General features: G+C 48.1%; 1 protein-coding gene across 1 annotated transcript in view; it reads left to right on the forward strand.

Annotated features, from left to right (window-relative positions):
- Nucleotides 1-2595: 2595 nt before the first annotated feature.
- The window catches only part of Rhp (GTP-Rho-binding protein rhophilin), a 241708-nt gene continuing 224386 nt past the window's right edge, over nt 2596-19917 (forward strand). Inside the window, exon 1 of the mRNA XM_065424532.1 lies at nt 2596-2833. Within this exon, the coding sequence (XP_065280604.1) occupies nt 2741-2833 (93 nt within the window). The 5' untranslated portion in view covers nt 2596-2740. The remainder of the gene's footprint in view (nt 2834-19917) is intronic.

The following is a 19917-nucleotide window of genomic DNA, read 5'->3' on the forward strand; positions in this document are numbered from 1 at the left end:
TTTTGACCGCAAATAAAGACGGGGACAGCGGAAGAGAACACAAAAACGACACGGGCGGTAACTTGTGCACTACTTTTTAAAGAGATACATATTCTGGGGAGAAGCCAGGACCAGACTGCACGCGAACTGATGGAGACATGCCACATAAAAAAAGAAAAGGCTAAGACTGTGTTAGTGACACTTCCATTAGGTTGTTTCAATCGGATATATATATATATATATATATATAGCTCAATTGGTAGAGCATCGCACGCGACATGCGAAGGTTGTGGGTTCGGTTCCCACCTGCGGCAGGTTGTTTTTTCATCCACTTTAATTTCCATTAATTAATCATTACTTTATTTCATTTATTAAGCACATGCAATTTCCCCTATGTTGTACTTGGTGTCAGTGTTTGTTGGCTTCTCATTATATGACTAATAAATATCGGGTCCCTCGGTTAACCCCCTTTCTTCTCGTCTATTACATAACGAGGGTCTCGAATCCGGCAACATTGATGCCTTCAGGTAGCATATGTGGGTTTATTGACCAGTTGCCTTCACCCGAAAAGATCACTTTCTCGTGACGCCTGCGGCAAAAAAGACGTTCCACGTCCGCCGCCAAGGTCTGTGAGTGGGGGCGCTGGCTAACACTCCCAGGGTTCTTCTAGTACACATAAATACCCAAGAAAGTGGATGGGGAAACGCCGCCGCGGTAGCTCAATTGGTAGAGCATCGCACGCGACATGCGAAGGTTGTGGGTTCGGTTCCCACCTGCGGCAGGTTGTTTTTTCATCCACTTTAATTTCCATTAATTAATCATTACTTTATTTCATTTATTAAGCACATGCAATTTACCCTATGTTGTACTTGGTGTCAGTGTTTGTTGGCTTCTCATTATATGACTAATAAATATCGGGTCCCTCGGTTAACCCCCTTTCTTCTCGTCTATATATATATATATATATATATATATATCATTGGTTGCCCCACTAGGCTTTTTAGTGTTCTTGTTTGCTGCGTTCTGCGCATGTTCTATTTGTCTATATTTGCCCACTGGTTGCTGTGAATAAACCAGTTAAAAGATACCGCCGTCCCCGTCTTTATTTGCGGTCAAAATGATATGCAGTAAACAGAAACTAGGCCAAATTGAAGTTCTCCTGAATCAGCTCTTGGTTTTGGCACGTAAAATCTCAGAATTTAATTTTTTTGGCATCAGACTTCTTGCTTTCAAGTAGGTTTGACCTAGGGGAAGGTAAATGCGACCCAGGTGCATCGCACATAATTTTTCTTTCTTTTCTCTTCTTTAATACTTTTTTTTTTCAGTTTTAATAATGTTTGTTACTTCATTTATCTGCCTGGTGGAGAACGCGGGACCGAAGGATCAAATAGCGTCTCTCGAATACCGACAAAAAATAATCGGCCCAGCGGTTACCGCCGCGCCTACTGCCAGCCACTTAGGTGACACTTTTCTCTTCCCCTCGGGGTTTTAAAGGGCGTTGGAGGATTGCATCTCGAATTCACGTGCGCTCGCTCGCTTTCGTTGTCAGCCATGGGTCATGCGACAGCAGCGGCGTTCTCTGTTTTGCCTTCCATTTATGTCCTTCTTCCCTTCCCAAGGCTGCAGAAAATAGCGCCTCTTCCTCTCCATGATCACTCTCTCTCTCTCTCTCTCTCTCTCTCGCATTCATAGATCGTGGTACTGTAAGCAAGTTTTCTCCCTTGTTCTCAGCTTTTCTTTAGTTTCGGTAAAGCAGGGCCACATCGCCGGTGGGAGTTGAGGGTAGGAGCCCCTCCCCCCCCCCTTATATTTTTTTTTCGGAAGGTTGTCCTTTCGGGTTGAACAGGCACAAATGTTTAAATATATATACATCTTGATGGAGGCCGGACACCGGCCGAAACGTCGAATTAAATTTTTTTTTGTTTTTTTCCCTACGTGTGCCTGCGCTTTTTACGATTTATTGAACACTCTCTCTCACACACACACCATATATATATATATATATATATATATATATATATATATATATATATATATATATATATATATATATATATATATATATATACTAAAGTTTTGGACGAATTGATAGCCGTCACCGTACAGCACAATTGGTAGTGCAACGCATGCGTAATGCGGAGGTTGTGGGTTCGGCTCCCACCGACAACAAGGCATTTTTTCGTCCACTTTCACTTCTCCCCCTCCCCCCTCTTTATTATTTTCAACGTTTCAATTTCATCCACAGTTAATTTCCCCGATGCTTTCCTTGGCTTCATTGTCTGTTGGCTGTATTTAGTTATGATTATATATCTTAGAAACCATCATGAATTCTTGTCAATATTTCGAACTCCTGCACTGCCCCCCACCCCCCTCCAGACAGAAATTCTGCCCGGGCGCTACGTATGGAATGGAAAGGTGGCGTAAAAAGCGAGGTCCAGCTGTACATCTTTATGGCCTCCGATATCGCCAGCGCTGACCCGCTGAACGTTTCGAATCTTAGAGATCGCATTTTCTTCCAACGGGTTTTCTGTTTGCAAACTAGATGGCGCTACTAATGCAATTCTTCATTCTCTCAGTCAGTCAACGTTTCCCTCTCCCGTGTTTGGTACCTGCAGGAGAAGCGGCGGCAAGCTGTGTTTTCGGTGGACGTTTACCTTGCCTGTCGCGAGTGGACGCGAGTCTGTTCTGCATTCTGTGGACGACATTTTGGTGTGTGCGTTCCGCAATGTGAGCGACTTTGTATTTCCTCCGTGAGCGCAAGATGAGTGGCGCCGATATTGGCTACTCTTCGTCGGAGGACGATCTTAGAAGCAGTAAGGATAACCGCAAGGATGGTCTCTTCAGAAAAGTTCGGGTGAGTGTGAGCGCATCGGAGAAGGTGTTACCTGACTTCGGCGGTTTGAAAACAACGGCCGCTCCAGTGCATCCGCTCACTGGCAGATGCAAATTAAAGTTCGCAATGCTTCAGGCTTCGTGGCGATGTGTGTCGTGGGAGACTGGGCTTCGCACAGCTGTTCTGTGGCTAGAAACAGCCCGCTCGCACTTCTCATTTAGTACTACCTCTACAAACAAGCTTGATGTAACCATGGTGACAGACCCTAACCGAACAGAGTGCAGCAACAAGTGGTTGTCCAGATTCTTCTTCAGTCAACGTTGATTGATACATGCAGCGTTGATCAGGGGTTGAATCTGGCAACTCGTTCGGAGTCCGAGTTCATTATTGTAATTTTTAACAAGTGAATCTCGCTTTTCGACTTTTTGTTTGTCGTTTGGGCAGCTGTGGATGTCATGTGCATCCTAACCACTACTTGAGTTCGTGTGCGTTCAATGTTGCCGCTTCTACTGGTTTATGGTAGAACATTGCTTTTTAAGAGGCTGATTTGAAATCAAAGCTAGTTTGTTTTCGTTACCTGCCGGCGCTTATTAAACCACTGTAGTCTAAACACGTACGTGTGCACGCATGTCAAGCTCGACGTATGTGCGTTGGAAACGTCACGTGGCTAAACCCTGCGTATACGCTTGCGGCACGAAATTTCTACGCACTTATCGTTTATTACGGAACAACAGTGTTCGTTATTTTCTGAAGTGAAGCCGCGCTTACGAGCTTCCTTTATATATATATGTTTCTTGGCGCGTCCTTGCTTTAATGTTGTGCCCCATTCGTAGCTTGTGCAGTTAGCTGCAATGCTCAATGCGCAATGCATATTCACAATGGATGAAATACATTGTAATTACGCTTCTGTGACATTTCTGTCTGGCCCTATTCTATCGTACGTACGTAAACGCCTACGTTGGCGACGTCGGCGACACCTGGTATAGCTGACATGAGTTAGTATCGAGTCACCAGTCTGTCGTAATGTCGCTAGTGAGCAAGTGATGCGATCAGACTGGCGTATCTAAAGTGTCGTGGGTGAACAGCAGTCACTGTGCCGGTGTTATCGTTAGTTACGCGCAGAAGCGTCAGCGTATCCCATCGCTACTGTGGTAGCCGCAAATCTGCTGCCCATTTTGCTGCTGGCTTCGCAAAACCTTGCACGGATGGTCGGGTCGCGGAGTGTTTTCCGGCAGCCGCGCTGCAGCGCTTCCTCAAGCGGTGTGTTGTTTTCCAGTCTGCCCCGAGCCATCGCTGTTTTCACAGTCGTGCAGATTGCGCTAACCTTGAGTGTTCGCTTGCCAATGCGATTTGCGCAAATACGAATTCGTTATGTCGTGGCGGCTTTCTGCACCGCGATGTGTATTCAGTGGGCTGGGAGGACTTTGTGCGCTCTTTGATGTCTGTTTTGCGACTGTTCCATGTGCCAGCCTATTCATCCAGAACTGATGCACGTAGTCATCTACGCATGAAATTTATTTTCCCCTTGCTGGCCAGGAGTAAGGGAGTTTAAACGTGTTCAAGCAAAGACTGTTGCGTTGTTTGTGCGCTCCCTAAACATGGACGTGAAAATGTCGCGTGAAGGCCATAGTACGTTTCCTGTTCTCGGACCCCCAAAATGTGCTCCGGTGGTGTGACTGAAACTTGTGAAGTGCACCGATGGGCAACGGCGATTTTCGTCGAGTCGTCATCCTGGCCTTCTTTTTAGCGCCTCTTGTGGACTGTTTGCTCCTTCTCGGCGCGTGCGTTTGCTTGGTTTGCTCAGTTCGCGTCGCCGCCTTCGCTCCTCTGACGCTACGGCGAGCCCGTGCGCGTATTGTTAAACCAGAAATGAGCTGTCCAGCGGTCACAGAAATAAAGCGTTTCTGAATTGCGATTGTCCGCGAAGACTGAGTTCCATGTTATACATTATATATGCGCGTTTGCTTGTCGCGTTTTGGGTGAATAAATTGGGAGGTGTTCCATCGTAGAGGTGGCGCAAACGTCATTCTGTTTAATGTGTTCGCAACTTTTCTCCAGAGCAAAGCACTTGTGACAAGAACCGACGTACTTTTCTAGAGTGACTGGTATTTATAAGAGCTCAGCAAGGACTGTAGAACTATTCATCAGCAGCTATTATGACGCTGCAAATTACGCGTCTGCACTGACCACTAGCGTTTCTAGAGCTCCGAGTAGCCTTAACTACACTCGGCGCGATTTCCGCCTGTACTCAAGCCCCACGCGCCTGGCCGCACTGCGCAAGGCGGTCGTAAATCAGCAACGAAGTGAAAGGAGTGCCAGCTGTTCGCTGCTTATAATGTATAGTTGATGGAAGTTGCGCACATTTCCTCGAATCTGTTGCAGCTTTCACGCTCTCCAACGACATCGTTTCTATTTTTCTGTCGCGGATTGTTTAATAAGTGGCATTATTAGAAAGTTGCAATATTAATAATCTACGATGTGCGTACGCAGATGTTTGATGTCAGTGCCTGGCTGAGAAAATTTCCTTCGAATGAATTAACTGTTTGAACTTGGCTTTATCGATCCTTTATTTATTTATTTCTTATTTGTTTTTCTAATGTGCACGTTCACCACAAGTAGGATACACGTTTACGACTGCGTGTTAAAAACGAGAGCACGAGTTTATGAGTACAGTTGGAACCATTTGCCGTGTTTTATCATCCTCCTGCGCGTCCTTATTTTCTCTGTCACGAACTTTTCGCTCGGCTACTTTTCTCATATATTTCTGCGGAGCTGCGGTGCGCGCAGCTCACGTCCCCTCAATCAGGGTCAACAGCTCCGCAGCAGCAACCGCACGTATTTGAGGAACATGATTTCCGCAGCCCCATTTTGAGAACGCCGAGGATACGGAAACAAAGCTGCTTGCGACTTCCTTCTTGTGCAGATCTAAAGCCGAATTACGACACAATGGCAGTCTGCAGTTACATTCCTGCGTCCTCTCAGCTTATAAACTGACTCGGGTTGTGAATGCATAGTTGCTGTCCCCGGGTGTTACTTGGCTGGCACGCTGATGAGCTCCGCAAGGTTCTTCTCACGAACGTGACTAGGTCGGTCGTTAGCGGATCCATTCCGGTGCCCATTCCTTAAGCGACCACCTCCCAGTGTGCATCACACTGTCTTCCGGTCTACGCCGTCAGTGTCTTGGCGCGCCGAGACGGCCGGAGCAGCGTATGGTGGGCCTGCTCACCAGAACAGTGTCGCGGTTTCCGAACGCGTTCGAAGTCGTGCAGATGCCGCCAGCGCTCTGTTTGTTATTCCAATAGTCTCACCTAAAGGTGTCCGGAATATTTTGTTGTCCAGCGGGGTTGCTGCATGCGCATGCGTCTGACCGTCTTGCAGAACACACGCGGAGTGCTTGCAGCAGCCAGCTGATGGGTTAACGTGTCACTACATTGTATAGTATATATAGGATCAGCAACAGTCACCCTGCGCACGCGCGAGCGTTTGTGTGTATGCGTGTGCCGTGCGTGTGCGGGCTCGTGCGGGTAGGTTAATGGGTGGGTGAAAGTGTTGCAGTAAGTAGTAAGCAGGTTCAGTTGTTGCAAGCAGACCTGGATCTGTAAAGTATTGGCATTTTCCCCACGTTGTCCAGCTGGTTCAGCTGAAAAGGAGAAAGATTACCTTAGACTTTCATTAGACTTAGATGAGACTTTCATCCGTGATGGCGATACCTACACTGAGTTGGGGTTACCTCTTAGAAAGAATTATTTTAGTGTCGGGGCAGTTTCTCTCGCAGTTCTACTGATCTGGCATGCGGCTGGGATTATCTGCTTTTTACCCTGTTTCGATGGCCATCCTTCTGTTCTCGGTGCATACCAGAGAGCCTATGGGCTCTACAGTAGTCATATCGGACTTGTTTTCATCGCATCACTGGTCTGATCGGGTTCTTGGTGGAACTACACTCGCCTTCACAAGTGCTCCGCGTGCGCATACTCGACCTGGCCAATAAAGCTATGCCGCCAAAACAAGATAAGAAACTGAGAGTGATATGCGCGTCTTGTTTACTTTGGTACTTGTTACGAATGTGAACCAACTAGTTATTCAACGATAGTCAACATGATGAACATTGTTGCAAAACTCCTGGAACTAGATTTAAATTCTTTAAAAAGAGAAGTGACCTTGCCCGTATCTCGGCCGTGTCTGAGAGTTTAGCACCAGTTTTCTAATGCGTTGTCAGAGCTAACCCGAGAGGTAGGAGGTACCTGACCGCGACCATTTGGAGGTCCACTATATATATATATATATATATATATATATATATATATATATATATATATATATATATATATATATATATATATATATATATATATATATATATATATATATATATATATAGCTGAGGAAATCACGCTGGCCCCGGTAGTGACATGAAGAAAAAGAGTACGACGTACGTTTAATAAGCACAGTATATTTGACTGACGTTTCGGCTGATGGACCAGCCTTTGTCAAAGTGACAAAGGCTAGTACTATATATATATGACAAAGATTGGTCCGCCAGCCAAAACGTCAGTCAAATATACTGTGCTTATTCAACGTACGTCGTACTCTTTTTCTTCGTTATATATGTATATACGGAGGCAGCGGTACACGCAGTCAAGAACCGGGGTCGACGGGACGTGACAGCATTCGGCACTGCGCTGGCATAGGACGAATACGCAGATATCGATACACTTGCCATAAATCAGAGAGACGCGTGTTGCGTTCTCTCAGAATCAGCGAGCACTGCTTGTTGTCCCTAAGCCCGTGTCCTTTCTTTCTCCGTCCTGTCTATACGTGCACACATATATCCACAAAGCAGCTCGTGTGCAGCAGTGGCTCGTAAGGACAGGCGTCCACCAATCGTGATACCGAACATAAAGCGGAGGTGGCCGATCAGTAACACGAACGAGGGTCGTTGTGGATTTTGCCCGGAATGTTCATTTATTCTGTTGACTGCTTTTACCGCCCCAAAGCAACTACGGGGTGTTAGATATGGAGCTGGTTCCTGCGATTACTTCGAGTTCCCCAGACCACCTCGGATTGCAGCACAGCTAATTGAGGAATGCAGAAGCAGGAAAGCGCATTCCAGAGAAGCGGCCGAGCAAACAAGTTTAAGGCAACAAGTTTACGTGCCAACAAGTTCGTGCGCCGCCGGGATTAGCAGGTGGGCATCCGACAATGAAGCAGGTGCAGCCCTCCCCTTCACCTTGTTCGAAGTCCATTGCCAGTCTGCGAGGCAAGACCGCAGCAAGCCGCCAGGTGTGACACCACGACACGGGCGCCTACCATTGGCTGCAAGTGGCGTCACCGGAGTGGACTCTCCCATTGGTCAAACATGACGTGACTTGCAGTGCTCGAAGGGCTTATAAGAAGCCTTCCAGAGAGACCTGAGCATTCTGGGACATGCCCTGATTCCCTGATTCACCTCTCTCGAACTTCTTGCCGCGGGCCGCAGCGTCCGAGTTGCTGCCGGCCCGTAATGTCTGTACGACTGTTAATTGACGCTCACCTCCTTGTAAATAATGTAGAATAAATTCCTCCCAAGAGTTGGGTTTTCATCGCGAAGTCCCGTCCTTCAACCCCTACATCTGGTTGGCAGCGGTAGGATCGCCTCCGAATACATCAGCTGGTGGCAGCGCTACGAATCAACCTTCGTCGAGAGAGATCGTAAAGAACCGGGAAGAGCGAAGAAGAGAGAGCCTTCGTCGAAAGAGGTCCGAAGAGACTGGGAGTATCGAAGGAGCGAGCCTTCGACCCAGGGAGTCCGGAAGGAACCGGCAACAGCGGACGAACGAACCGGATGGCAGGGTGCTGCAACCGTAAGTGAGCGCGTGGTTTTTTTCCTTATGATTCGCCAGACTCAAAGGTTGTGTGTTCAATTTTGATAGTTCTGGGAATCGGGAGTTTGTTGCATTGTGTGTTTGCACAAATTAATTAAGGAAAACAGTTTTAACCACCTGTCGGGGCAGCTGCCATGGATCTTAGAAGGTTGACGAGGTTAGACTTGTTGTTGGTGTGTGACGATTTGGGAGTTGAGGCGGACGAACGGATGAAAACGCCAGCTATCATAAAGGCGATTAATGATAGTGGCAATGATGATGAAAGTATTAGGCTTGCTTGGGAGGTGATACAGGAGCCACGGGAGCGTGTGCGTCGTGTACGTTTGCGAGAGCGTCGTGAGCTTAGGAGTGAGCGTCAGCGTGAAGAACGCGAGAATGAACGGAAGCAGGAGCTTCAAGAACTTACTCTTAGGTGTCAGCATCACGAACGTGAGAAGGCACGCGAACGTGAGCGAGAGGAAAAGTATGAGAGAGAGAAGGCAGCACTGATCAAAGAGCTACAGTATTGTGATCAGTTATTGGCACAGAGACAACGGCTGTCTGAGAATTCTGCAGGTAGTAGAGAGCGAAAGAATGAGGAAGCATCTAGCAGATTTTCGCAAGAAGCCGACGAAAAGAGTAGTGCCTGTGAGATTGGCTGCAGATTCATAAGTGAAGGGAAAAGGCTAGCTGCTAACGATGCCTTAGTGGCAACAGAGGCCGTTAAAGGCCGCAGTGAGAGCGACGAGGTGCTGTGCCAACAGATGACTGTAGAGACAGCTAGGCCAGCTGCGAACAAATTGGCACAGTTACCGCGTGTGTGCGTCGCTGGTAATGTTAGCGAGGTTGCTAGCGAAGAAAAGGGTACTTCTGACCCGACAGAAGCGAGCACCCATGTCAGGCCAGAGGTGCGTGCAGAAGTGAAGTGCGAGCTGGACGATGCAGTTGAGAATAGCTCTCGGGGTGGCGAGCTCCGTAGCTCACGAGAGAACAACTGCATTGTCCAGGGATCGGTGCGGCTCTCCGCCAGTCTAGATAGCCTAGAGAGGGATGATTCAGTCGTTAATCATTCGGACTGTGCGCGTGAGACAGCGAGCGATACCGACGGGCTGTGTGCCGATTCACAGCGTGAGCTGGGCAATGTAGTAGAGGGCAGTTCGCAAGAGTGCGAGTTGTCTTACTCGAGTAAAGCCTACTGCATTGTGCCAGAGTCGGTTGAGCTGTCCGCCAGTCGAGGCAAAGTGAGAGTAGATTTAAATGTAAATCACTCAGACTGTGCGGGTAAGAGGCCGATCCGGGCCGACGAAATGTGTACCGGCCAGCACGAGGCACGAGAAGGCGACATGAAGGCTAGTGCAAAGAGAAAGCGCCTTAAAAAGAAGCGCGGTAAAAACCGAAAGTCGGTAATTAATGTAGCGCCGCCAAAGATGGCGAGAAACCCAAAAGGGCAGGGCGCGAGGAAGAAGGTGCGGTCGTCTAGGACGATGTTGACGCATCCAAAATGGTCGAGCCACCGGTCAAAGGGGGACCGCGAAGAATGTTCTGCGCGGACGCGGACAAAGGGCACGGGGCAGTTAAGCTCCTCGTCGTTCCGTAGTTCTTCTTATAGCTCAGCGTGCAGTTCGAAGAAACGCAAGGTGGCAGGACGAGACCAGGTGGGGAGTAGCGACGCGGTCAATCGAGTTTGTGTTGAAAGCGGGGCGCGAGGACGCAAATTGGCAGGAGACCGTAACGTCTTGGGGGAGCTGATAGTTAGTCAGCCCTTTTGTTGTCTCTCGGCAGCCAGAGTAGCTTTCAAGCCGCGACGACCGCGAGGACGGCTCAGAGTATGAGTCAGACATAAGCGTTTGGAAAGGGAGGCGAAGAGCCCTTCCGTAGAAATGGAGTGTCTTGTTTTTTTTATTTTGAGCATCGGAATGTTTTCGCGATTTGAGACTAGGATTTCTTTCAATGTGTAAGGTTTGAGCTTTGTTTGTGTTTTCGTTCGAGAAGCTCGAGATTTGAAAGATGCGTTTTAAGTAAACGTGTAGTCTCGCGAGATGCTCATTAATAAGTAGATAGGCTTTTTTTGTGTGTTTGAGTAACCAAGGGTCAAGGTTATTGTTAAGAGGCCTATCGTAACGCGCGTGTGTGTTATTTAACCTTCTTTCTTTTTAAGTGTTTTCGAATTTTCCAAGGTTAAGCGCGTAGGTTTTCAGTGAGTGCATGATTTGCACGGCGAAGCGTTCTTAGTTCCATTAGCGCGTGTCCTGTGTGGACGGAAGGAAGCAGACTTTATGACTGGGTTGCTAGTGTGTGTGGAGGGCAGCCGTATTCTGACTTCTTTAGTGAGCGTGCGTGGAAAGAGTTAGTAGAAGACGCCTCATTTTAAGAGTTCTGCGGAGTGTGTAAGTCCCGCGAGTTTAATTGTTCGTTTATGTCACGTGTCCTGTAGGACTTTCAGGAAAGAAACGTGAGTAAGCGTGAATGAAAAGTTTGCCTACAACGCAAGTACGCGTTTTGTTTAGTGACCACAAGGCTAGTGCGCTTGTGATTGCGTACTTGTGAGGTCGACCAGATTGTTCAGTGGCACCAATACGGGCGATAAGTACGCCACTGCGATAGATTGGAAACATGCTGTTCGTGTAGTTAGGCCACTTATGTTATGTTCGGCTGTTTTCATTTGTTGTTTGCATCGTCAGCGACCCTTTTGTTTTGCAACAACAATAGTACTCTGGTCTTGTCGGCAATCGAGGAGAAATGGATAGCTGTTTGGAAGGGTGGTTGGAACTGTTTGGTCAAAATTGGGGGAAATAAAAGATAAGAGTGCATTTTGACTCAGTAATAGCCTGGCGAGTCAGAGGTGAAGAGCCTGCGCTTACGCGTGGTGCAGCGCTGTGCTGTTTTGTTTGTTTGACGTTTGTTCTCCAGGGCCAAGGATCCCGAAGTTCGTCAAACGTGGCTCGACCCCAGTACCCTGCAGCTTCTATCAGCGTTCTTCATGGCCAGCGAATTGATTTCACCGGCCATTCAGAACAACCGGGGCGAGGACGAGCTGTTAGATATGGAGCTGGTTCCTGCGATTACTTCGAGTTCCGCAGACCACCTCGGATTGCAGCACAGCTAATTGAGGAATGCAGAAGCAGGAAAGCGCATTCCAGAGAAGCGGCCGAGCAAACAAGTTTAAGGCAACAAGTTTACGTGCCAACAAGTTCGTGCGCCGCCGGGATTAGCAGGTGGGCATCCGACAATGAAGCAGGTGCAGCCCTCCCCTTCACCTTGTTCGAAGTCCATTGCCAGTCTGCGAGGCAAGACCGCAGCAAGCCGCCAGGTGTGACACCACGACACGGGCGCCTACCATTGGCTGCAAGTGGCGTCACCGGAGTGGACTCTCCCATTGGTCAAACATGACGTGACTTGCAGTGCTCGAAGGGCTTATAAGAAGCCTTCCAGAGAGACCTGAGCATTCTGGGATGCCCTGATTCCCTGATTCACCTCTCTCGAACTTCTTGCCGCGGGCCGCAGCGTCCGAGTTGCTGCCGGCCCGTAATGACTGTACGACTGGTACTTGTCGCTCACCTCCCTGTACATAATATGTAATTAAATCACCCCCAAGTTTTTGGGTCTCCATCCGCGAAGTCCCGTCCTTCAACCCCTACAGGGGAGGGGACATGGGAGGCGGCGTAGCTTCACTTCAACAAACCTGCTGTTTCTCAACATGCGCCACAATCGAGGTGCGCCGCGGCCGAGGATCGGAATTCGCGACCTCACGCTGAGCAGTCGAAGGCCATGGATAGCCGCTGAGCCACCGCGGTTTGACATATTTGGGGTCACAGGCATTCGCGGTAGCTTTCGGAACGTTATACGATTGACGCTGTGTCGCCTAGTGTCCCCTACGTATATACTTCTTCGAAACCCACGATATTTTGCTGCACCAAGCTGACAGCTCCTTTGATGCGTCGTCGCCCTCCGTCTGTGCTGGCCACTCCCAGACTCGGCACAGGCTGCTTCTTTCCCGCTCCCTGACATATTCTGACATGGCCGAAAGGGGATTTTTTTTGTGCGTCTGTTTTTTCTCTCAGTAAATGGTCCCACCAGTCATAGTTGAGTCGGCGAGAACCTTACAAGACTTCTGCGCCCGTTCCCCTCTGTGATAAGCACTCGGTGTGACTCGAGTTTGCTGTTACCGTGCCAACACTAAGCTCAGTTTCTTGCTGTGAAGCAAAAGCTATACGGGTTACTCGTAGCTTTCACAGTGCAGCAAAAGATGCCGTCATCCAAGTGCTTTACGGCGTTGGTAAAAAAAAAAGGAAAGAAAGAAAGAAAAAGCAGGCTCCAGAACCCGTATGCGCAATACTTCTCTTATATAAATGTCGTCAGTGACTGGCCATCGCCGCGGAGATTGTGCCGTTATCATGCCGATCGCTATTATGAATGGCGTACACATGAACTAATTGGCCATTGAAGAAACATTTTAACGTAAGAGAAGATTTGTGCCCGTGTTCGCAAGACATTTCGTAGCTCGAAGCAATGCTTAAGAGCAGGCGCTGATGAATTGTGATGGCGGCCGGCCAATGGCAAATAGCTCTAACGAACAAAGATATTTGTGAATTCGGCCCTCATACCTTTTGTTGCTATTGGATATTGGACACTTTGACACACACACACATACACACATACACACACGCACGCACGCACGCACGCGCGCACGCACGCACGCACGCACGCACGCACGCACTATTACGACAAAAAGTTCCAGAAAAGTGAAGAGTCACGCGGCCATAAACAAAGCTATATTAATTTTGGGAAAAGGAATATACAGTATTTTATGTATCTCCATATCTCCTTCCGCAAAAAGAAGCGGAGAGGGGACCCGAATTTGAGGGGGAAATATTTACTGCGATTCGATGGTAGCCTAATTTCAGCCTGCAGCAAATAAAACAAGGAAGGAGCTAGGCACCCGCCGTGGTTGCTCAGTGGCTATGGTGTTGGGCTGCTGAGCTCGAGGTCGCGGGATCGAATCCCGGCCACGGCGGCCGCATTTCGATGGGGGCGAAATGCGAAAACGCCCGTGTACTTAGATTTAGGTGCATGTTAAAGAACCCCAGGTAGTCAAAATTTCCGGACTCCTCCACTACGGCGTGTCTCATAATCAGAAAGTGGTTTTGGCACGTAAAACCCCATAATTTAATTTTTAGGAAAGAAGGCATCAGTGGTGGTTTGTGTGACACGTCAGAACGTTAGCTTAGTACTTTCCAGTCGCACTCACCTTTACAGATTACGTGAATATTACAGAATGCACCGGACTTTTTCAAGTATAGTGGATTCCTAATAGTCCAGAGCTATCGTAATAAACCTAACTGCATCAAACCTAACCTTATGCGAGACTGAGCGTAAAAGCTCTCACATTAGCGTGCGCGCTGCAATGGTATACTCCGGTACCCCGAAACTCGAAAAGCTGCAGGCGACCTTCGTCGAGGACGTCGTCTGTATTGAGCCTTGCCGAGCGGAGAAGACGAATAAACCAAGTGAAATTACATGTTAGTGCTAATAAAGGTGGGCTCGCTGACTTCGTCCTTGTCGCCGTTGCATCCCTCTCACATGCGCATACGCTCGGAAGGTTGAAAGTTCCTTTTCACTGCCAAAGATCGACATCTTTCCGCCATTTATCGCTTCGCAAAACGACCGCTGCTGTCTGCATGCCCACGCCATCGAAAAATGCGTAGCGCCTGAACTTTCGTCTTTCGTGCCCGCCCAAGCGCAGATCGCTTGTGGGCGACTCACGGCAGACATGCGTAGCTGGATGTGTATAAATCAGGGATGCAGCAAATTCGCAAAAGCAAGCATACCTAAGCAGCAGATATCCGAACACATTTCGGAATACAGTTAAACGGACACTAAATAAGAACAATATTTCACTATTATGGGTAACTTGCGCCTCTGCATTAGCAGTTACTGTAGTATATAGGAGGCCTGGTAAGACAGAAAAGGCAGGAGAACGAAAGATGGGGGGCGACGCCACCCTGATGTTTCCGCACCATGCAGCTCGCCATGACGTCACTGGCTTTTGCATGCGTCCACTCGGGTCTGGCTTACCACTCAAAAAGGACTGCATCGCATTCTAACAGAAATGGGGACTCATTCGAACCAGTTCCGAGACCCCTTCGCAGTCCGCGACATCACACAGGCGTGCCGGCGCTGAGGTTACGGTGTGGATGCCCTTTGTTTCTACCACTAAGGAACCCTTTTCCACCAAATCAATGAAATTGGAGATTCAAAAGATCGGGGGTTGAATTCGTAAAAATTTCGTGCGATAGAATTGTTGGTAAGAGACAATTCTAGGCCACCCTGATGCTGGACATATCATTAACGAAGGCGCCGGGCCAATAACAAGGAACACTTGCGAACGAAAAACTTCGTGAATTCGGCCGGCCGAATTCACAGAGCTGACGAAATGCATTGGTGTTTCAGTTACATTCGTGCTGCAATGCATAAAACAGCGTTTTCTTTTTTACAAAGAAGTAACTGGAACGCCAGTGCATTTCGTTGGTCACTTTGAAAATTAATATTTCGGAACTGGTGTGTTGTCCTGAGAATTCGTTCCAAGTGGATATCGCCTTGCGAACTCACCGCCTATAATTCGTAGACAGAAATATGTGCCGTAAAGAAATTAATTAAAATAGGGTTAGCGCAATTATGTTAGTGATTAAGTTAAGCATTTTGATTTCTCGTAGAAGTAATGGCCGCCTCATCGAGTAATTTATACCGAGGGATAGAGTTGTGCTACCTGCCGGAGGCAATTTTTAAAAGCTTGGTGCAGCAGCAGCAAAAAAAAAAAGAAAAAAAGAAAGAAAGCTATATAAAAAGAGATCAAAGGACCAGATAACACACACACACACACGCATCCACTCGCACAAAAGCGCGGAAAGGAGCAGCAGTGCACGAGCACCATGAAATAAAAGAAGTAGAAAGTCGACCTTTATGGCGTCGTCAATAAACGAAATGTTATCCATCTCTGGTCCCTTTGGCAGCACCACACAGATCGATAACGCTTTGGCTATTGGTGGTGCTACAAATCGCCACTTTTCCCTGGCGCCACTGCTGCCCCTTTCCGCGTTTTTGCGTGTGTGTGGATGCGTGGTCGTTTCCTTCGTTTTCTCTCCGTGTCGTCCTTTTATCTCTTTTTATATAGTAAACATGTAGTAGCATGCTAAACCTTTTGTTCGGCAAACCTCCCCGCCTATGATTAAAGTATCTCTCACTAGCGCGCACATATTTTCACTATGGTTGTCGTCAGAATATGCGCAAATTAAAAACGCGGCGGATGGGCTATACGGTGTGAATAAACTACCATCGCAGTTCGTGTTCTAGACACTGTTGCCCTATATAGGCTAGCAGTCTGGCATAACGCCGCACCAACATTCTGAGCAGTTTAGTTCACAGGACGCAAATGCACAATGTCATATATTTTTGTTTATTATTGTATATTGGTCAGGCCTCGCTTTCGACGAAAAATTACGCAATCCCCGTGTATTCTTTTTCTTTTTTAGTCTGTGACTCGTGCGCGTGGCTATGGTTAGCCAAGCAGCACAATAAATAACACAAACGCAATCCTACAGACACGAGCGCTTGCGCATACCGATTCGGCAGTCGGCGTCTGTGGATAGTGTTTCTGAGTGAGTGAGTGAGTGAGTGAGTGAGTGAGTGAGTGAGTGAGTGAGTGAGTGAGTGAGTGAGTGAGTGAGTGAGTGAGTGAGTGAGTGAGTGAGTGAGTGAGTGAGTGAGTGAGTGAGTGAGTGAGTGAGTGAGTGAGTGAGTGAGTGAGTGAGTGAGTGAGTGAGTGAGTGAGTGAGTGAGTGAGTGAGTGAGTGAGTGAGTGAGTGAGTGAGTGAGTGAGTGAGTGAGTGAGTGAGTGAGTGAGTGAGTGAGTGAGTGAGTGAGTGAGTGAGTGAGTGAGTGAGTGAGTGAGTGAGTGAGTGAGTGAGTGAGTGAGTGAGTGAGTGAGTGAGTGAGTGAGAAAACTTTATTTCGAATCAGAACGATTCGAGTCCGGCGAGTTAGTGGGCTGGGGCACCCGCCGAGGTTACGTCCAAGAGTTCTTGCCTCTCGGCGGCTTCATTGGCCCGCTGGACTGCCCAGAGTTGGTCTTCCAGGTTCGAGCTGAGCAGCGCGGCTTGCCATCGAGCGCGGAATCTGTCGATGGAGCCTGCGCTCGCATTGTCCTGTATTCCTGGAATTCCCATAGCATGTGTTCTAGCGTGGCTCTGGTGCCACACACTTTGCATCTATCTGTTGTGTATATGTCTGGATAAATAGCGTGCATTAGTATCGGGCTTTTGTATGATTTGGTTTGTAATTGTCGTCACTGGACAGCTTGCGATCTAGTGAGTTGTGGATGGGGTGGTGGATGAGTGCATCTTTGCATCTTGTAATGGTTGGTGATGTCGTTGAACCTGGTCATTCTGTCTTGCCACTCCCATATCTCGGAGGACCCTGTTGAGGGGTCTGCGTTCGTCGCAGCTCGGAAAGTCATTCCTCGAGCTACTTTGTGTGCCGCCGCGTTAGGGTTGTCCTCTCCCGTTGAGTCGGTGGTGTGGGCTCGTATCCATAAGATTTGGACGCATCTGTCTTCCCTTGTTGGTTTGCCTTTTCTAGTAGGTTTAGCGCCTCAGCTGAGATCCGGCCGTTCGCGAAGTTGCGTACTGCCGTCTGGGAATCGCTGATTATATAGCATGCGTTGGTTTGTGCTATAGCCGTTTCCTCCGCCGTTTCGATGCGTGTCGTGTTTATAGTCAAGCTTGTGTAGCATTGTCTGTTGTGGTTAAGTATACTGCTGCCACAAAGCTGCGTTTGTGTTTGTAACGTGCAGCGTCTACAAAGACCGCATCCTTGTTCCTTCCGTAGTTCTCGCCATGTTCTTTGCCCTGCTTTTTCTCCTGCCCTCGCGGGGCACAGGATGCATATTCTTGGTTAAGGGGGGTACCGTGAGTTTGGCCCTTCTTTCCTTGGGTATGACCCGTTTGTCTCCATGTTGTGTGTGGTAGCGGATCCCTAATTTATCTAGGATGTGTCTGCCCACCGTCGTCTTGGAGAGGCGTTCGTATCATGCGCTATACGTTGCGCTTCTATTAGCTCCTCGTGTTGTGCACTCCCAGCTCTAGGAGTTTCGCCGTGCTCGTGCTTAGCATGAGCCAAATCGCTTGTTTCTATGTCTTCCTAATCAGGCCATCTAGCTTCTTCTTTTCTGCGGCGCCCCATCTGTGGTATGCCGCCACATATGTCATCTGACTTATGACGGACGCCTGGATGAGTCTCATGACGCTTGCTTCTTTCATTCCCTCGTGCCTGTTGGTGATACTTTTGATCAATCGCATCGTCTTAGAAACTTTGACTTCGATTTTGCGAATAGTTTCTCCGTCGGTGCCCTTGGCTCCTATGATCATTCCCAACACCCTTATCTTCTCGACTTTGGGTATGGATTGTCCATCTTGGGTCATGAGTTGTATGTCTTTGTATCTTTGCGTGGTGTAGTTCTTGGTATGTCTCCCCTTTAGCGTTGGTCTGTACAGCAACAGCTCAGATTTTTCGGCCGAGCATGTTAGACCGGTGCCTTCTAGGTATTTCTCGACTGTTTCAGCAGCTTCTTGTAGTCTCTGTTCAATTGATCCATCACTGCCATCGTTTATCCATAGCGTGATGTCTGCATAGATTGCGTGGTTAAGTCCTTCGATTCTTTGTAATTTGCTAGGAAGACCAATCAGAACCAGGTTAAAGAGCATAGGCGATATAACCGATTCCTGCGGTGTGCCTGCACTGCCAATAGGCACTTTCTCGGACGTCAGATCTCCTACCGGGATTTTCGCCTCCCTATCAGTTAAGAAGTTTCGTATATAGTTGTACGTCCGCTTGCCCGAGCCAAGGTTGCTGATTTGGTGCAGTATGGTTTGGTGTGTCGCATTATCGAATGCCTTCTTGAGATCTAGTCCGAGGATGGCCCGAGTCGATCTCCCAGGTTCGTCTATTGGTGCTTCAGTTGCAGCATGCATGGCGTCTTGTCTAGACAGGTTTCTTCGGAATTCTATCATTGTGTTTGGGAGTAAGTCCTTGTCTTCTATGTAGTTGGTGAGCCTCGCGAGGAAGGCATGCTCCATTAGTTTGCCCACGCAGGAAGTTAAAGATATGGGTCTGAGATTCCCGAGTTGTAGTTGTTTGCCAGGCTTTGGTATTGGGATGACTTGTGCCGTCTTCCACTGCTGCGGTATCTTTCCTTGTTTCCAGCACTCGTTGATATGTTCTGTTAGTTTGCCAATGGACGCGTCGTCCAGGTTTCTGGGTGTCTTGTTTGTAACGGCGTCTGGGTCCGGGGCCGATTCGGTGTTGAGTTTGTGCAGGAATGCTGTTATCTCTGCTTCGCTAAACTCTTCATCGAGGTCGGAGTTCTGTTCCCCCTCGTATTTGGTATGAATACACGTCGATGCCTGTGATATGTATTTGAGTTCGACCTCTTTCAAAAATGCTTGCTTTGTTCCTTTATACGCGTATAGGATCTTGTGCATGTTTTGCCTGTGCACCGTTTTTGTTTCCTCTGGGTTAAGGAGATATTTGAGTAACCCGCACGTCTTGCTCGTGCTAAGTTGCTGATCCATCTCCGTGCATAGTTCCTCCCATTGTCGTCTTTGGAGCTGTTGTGCATATTGTTCTATTTCTTTGTTTAGCAAGGCTATCTTCTCCCTTAATCTCTTGTTATGTTTCTGTGTGCCTGTATTTCTTTTTGCCTTTTTGCAGGTACAGCTGTGAACCAACTAGCCTGACTCAGGCATCTTAATTGTCGGCACAGGTATAGATCTTTCTGCTCCAGCTAGGGATGCGCTGGTGTGTACCAGAGGGCTGGGTCCGCTGTGTAGGAGCTTGAGATCCCCGATATGATGACATCATCGAGTATCAAACTTTCAGTGTCAAAAAAAAAACAAAACTTCGGCGTCGAGAAATACTTCTCACGCACTTTTAAAGAAGCGCATTTTAGAAGTGTAGGACACATAAGAAATGAAGCAGCTATTTACTAGAAAATCGGGAGCGAAATCTATGAATCTATCTTGGTTGTAGCCGTGAGCAGCTGGTTGCATACGCCCGATGCTTCAGATTAAAGCTGGTTCATTTAATGTATCGTATTCCATGTGCGTTACGTGAGCCGCTCTCCGCAAGTTAAGTGGTTTACGATGCACATATACGTCAGTGGTAAAGTGATCTGCACAGCTGTGCCGCGTTCACATCCATATCGCTCCTGTG

Source organism: Dermacentor albipictus, chromosome 1 (genome assembly GCF_038994185.2).
Source record: "Dermacentor albipictus isolate Rhodes 1998 colony chromosome 1, USDA_Dalb.pri_finalv2, whole genome shotgun sequence".
Classification (NCBI taxonomy): domain Eukaryota; kingdom Metazoa; phylum Arthropoda; class Arachnida; order Ixodida; family Ixodidae; genus Dermacentor; species Dermacentor albipictus.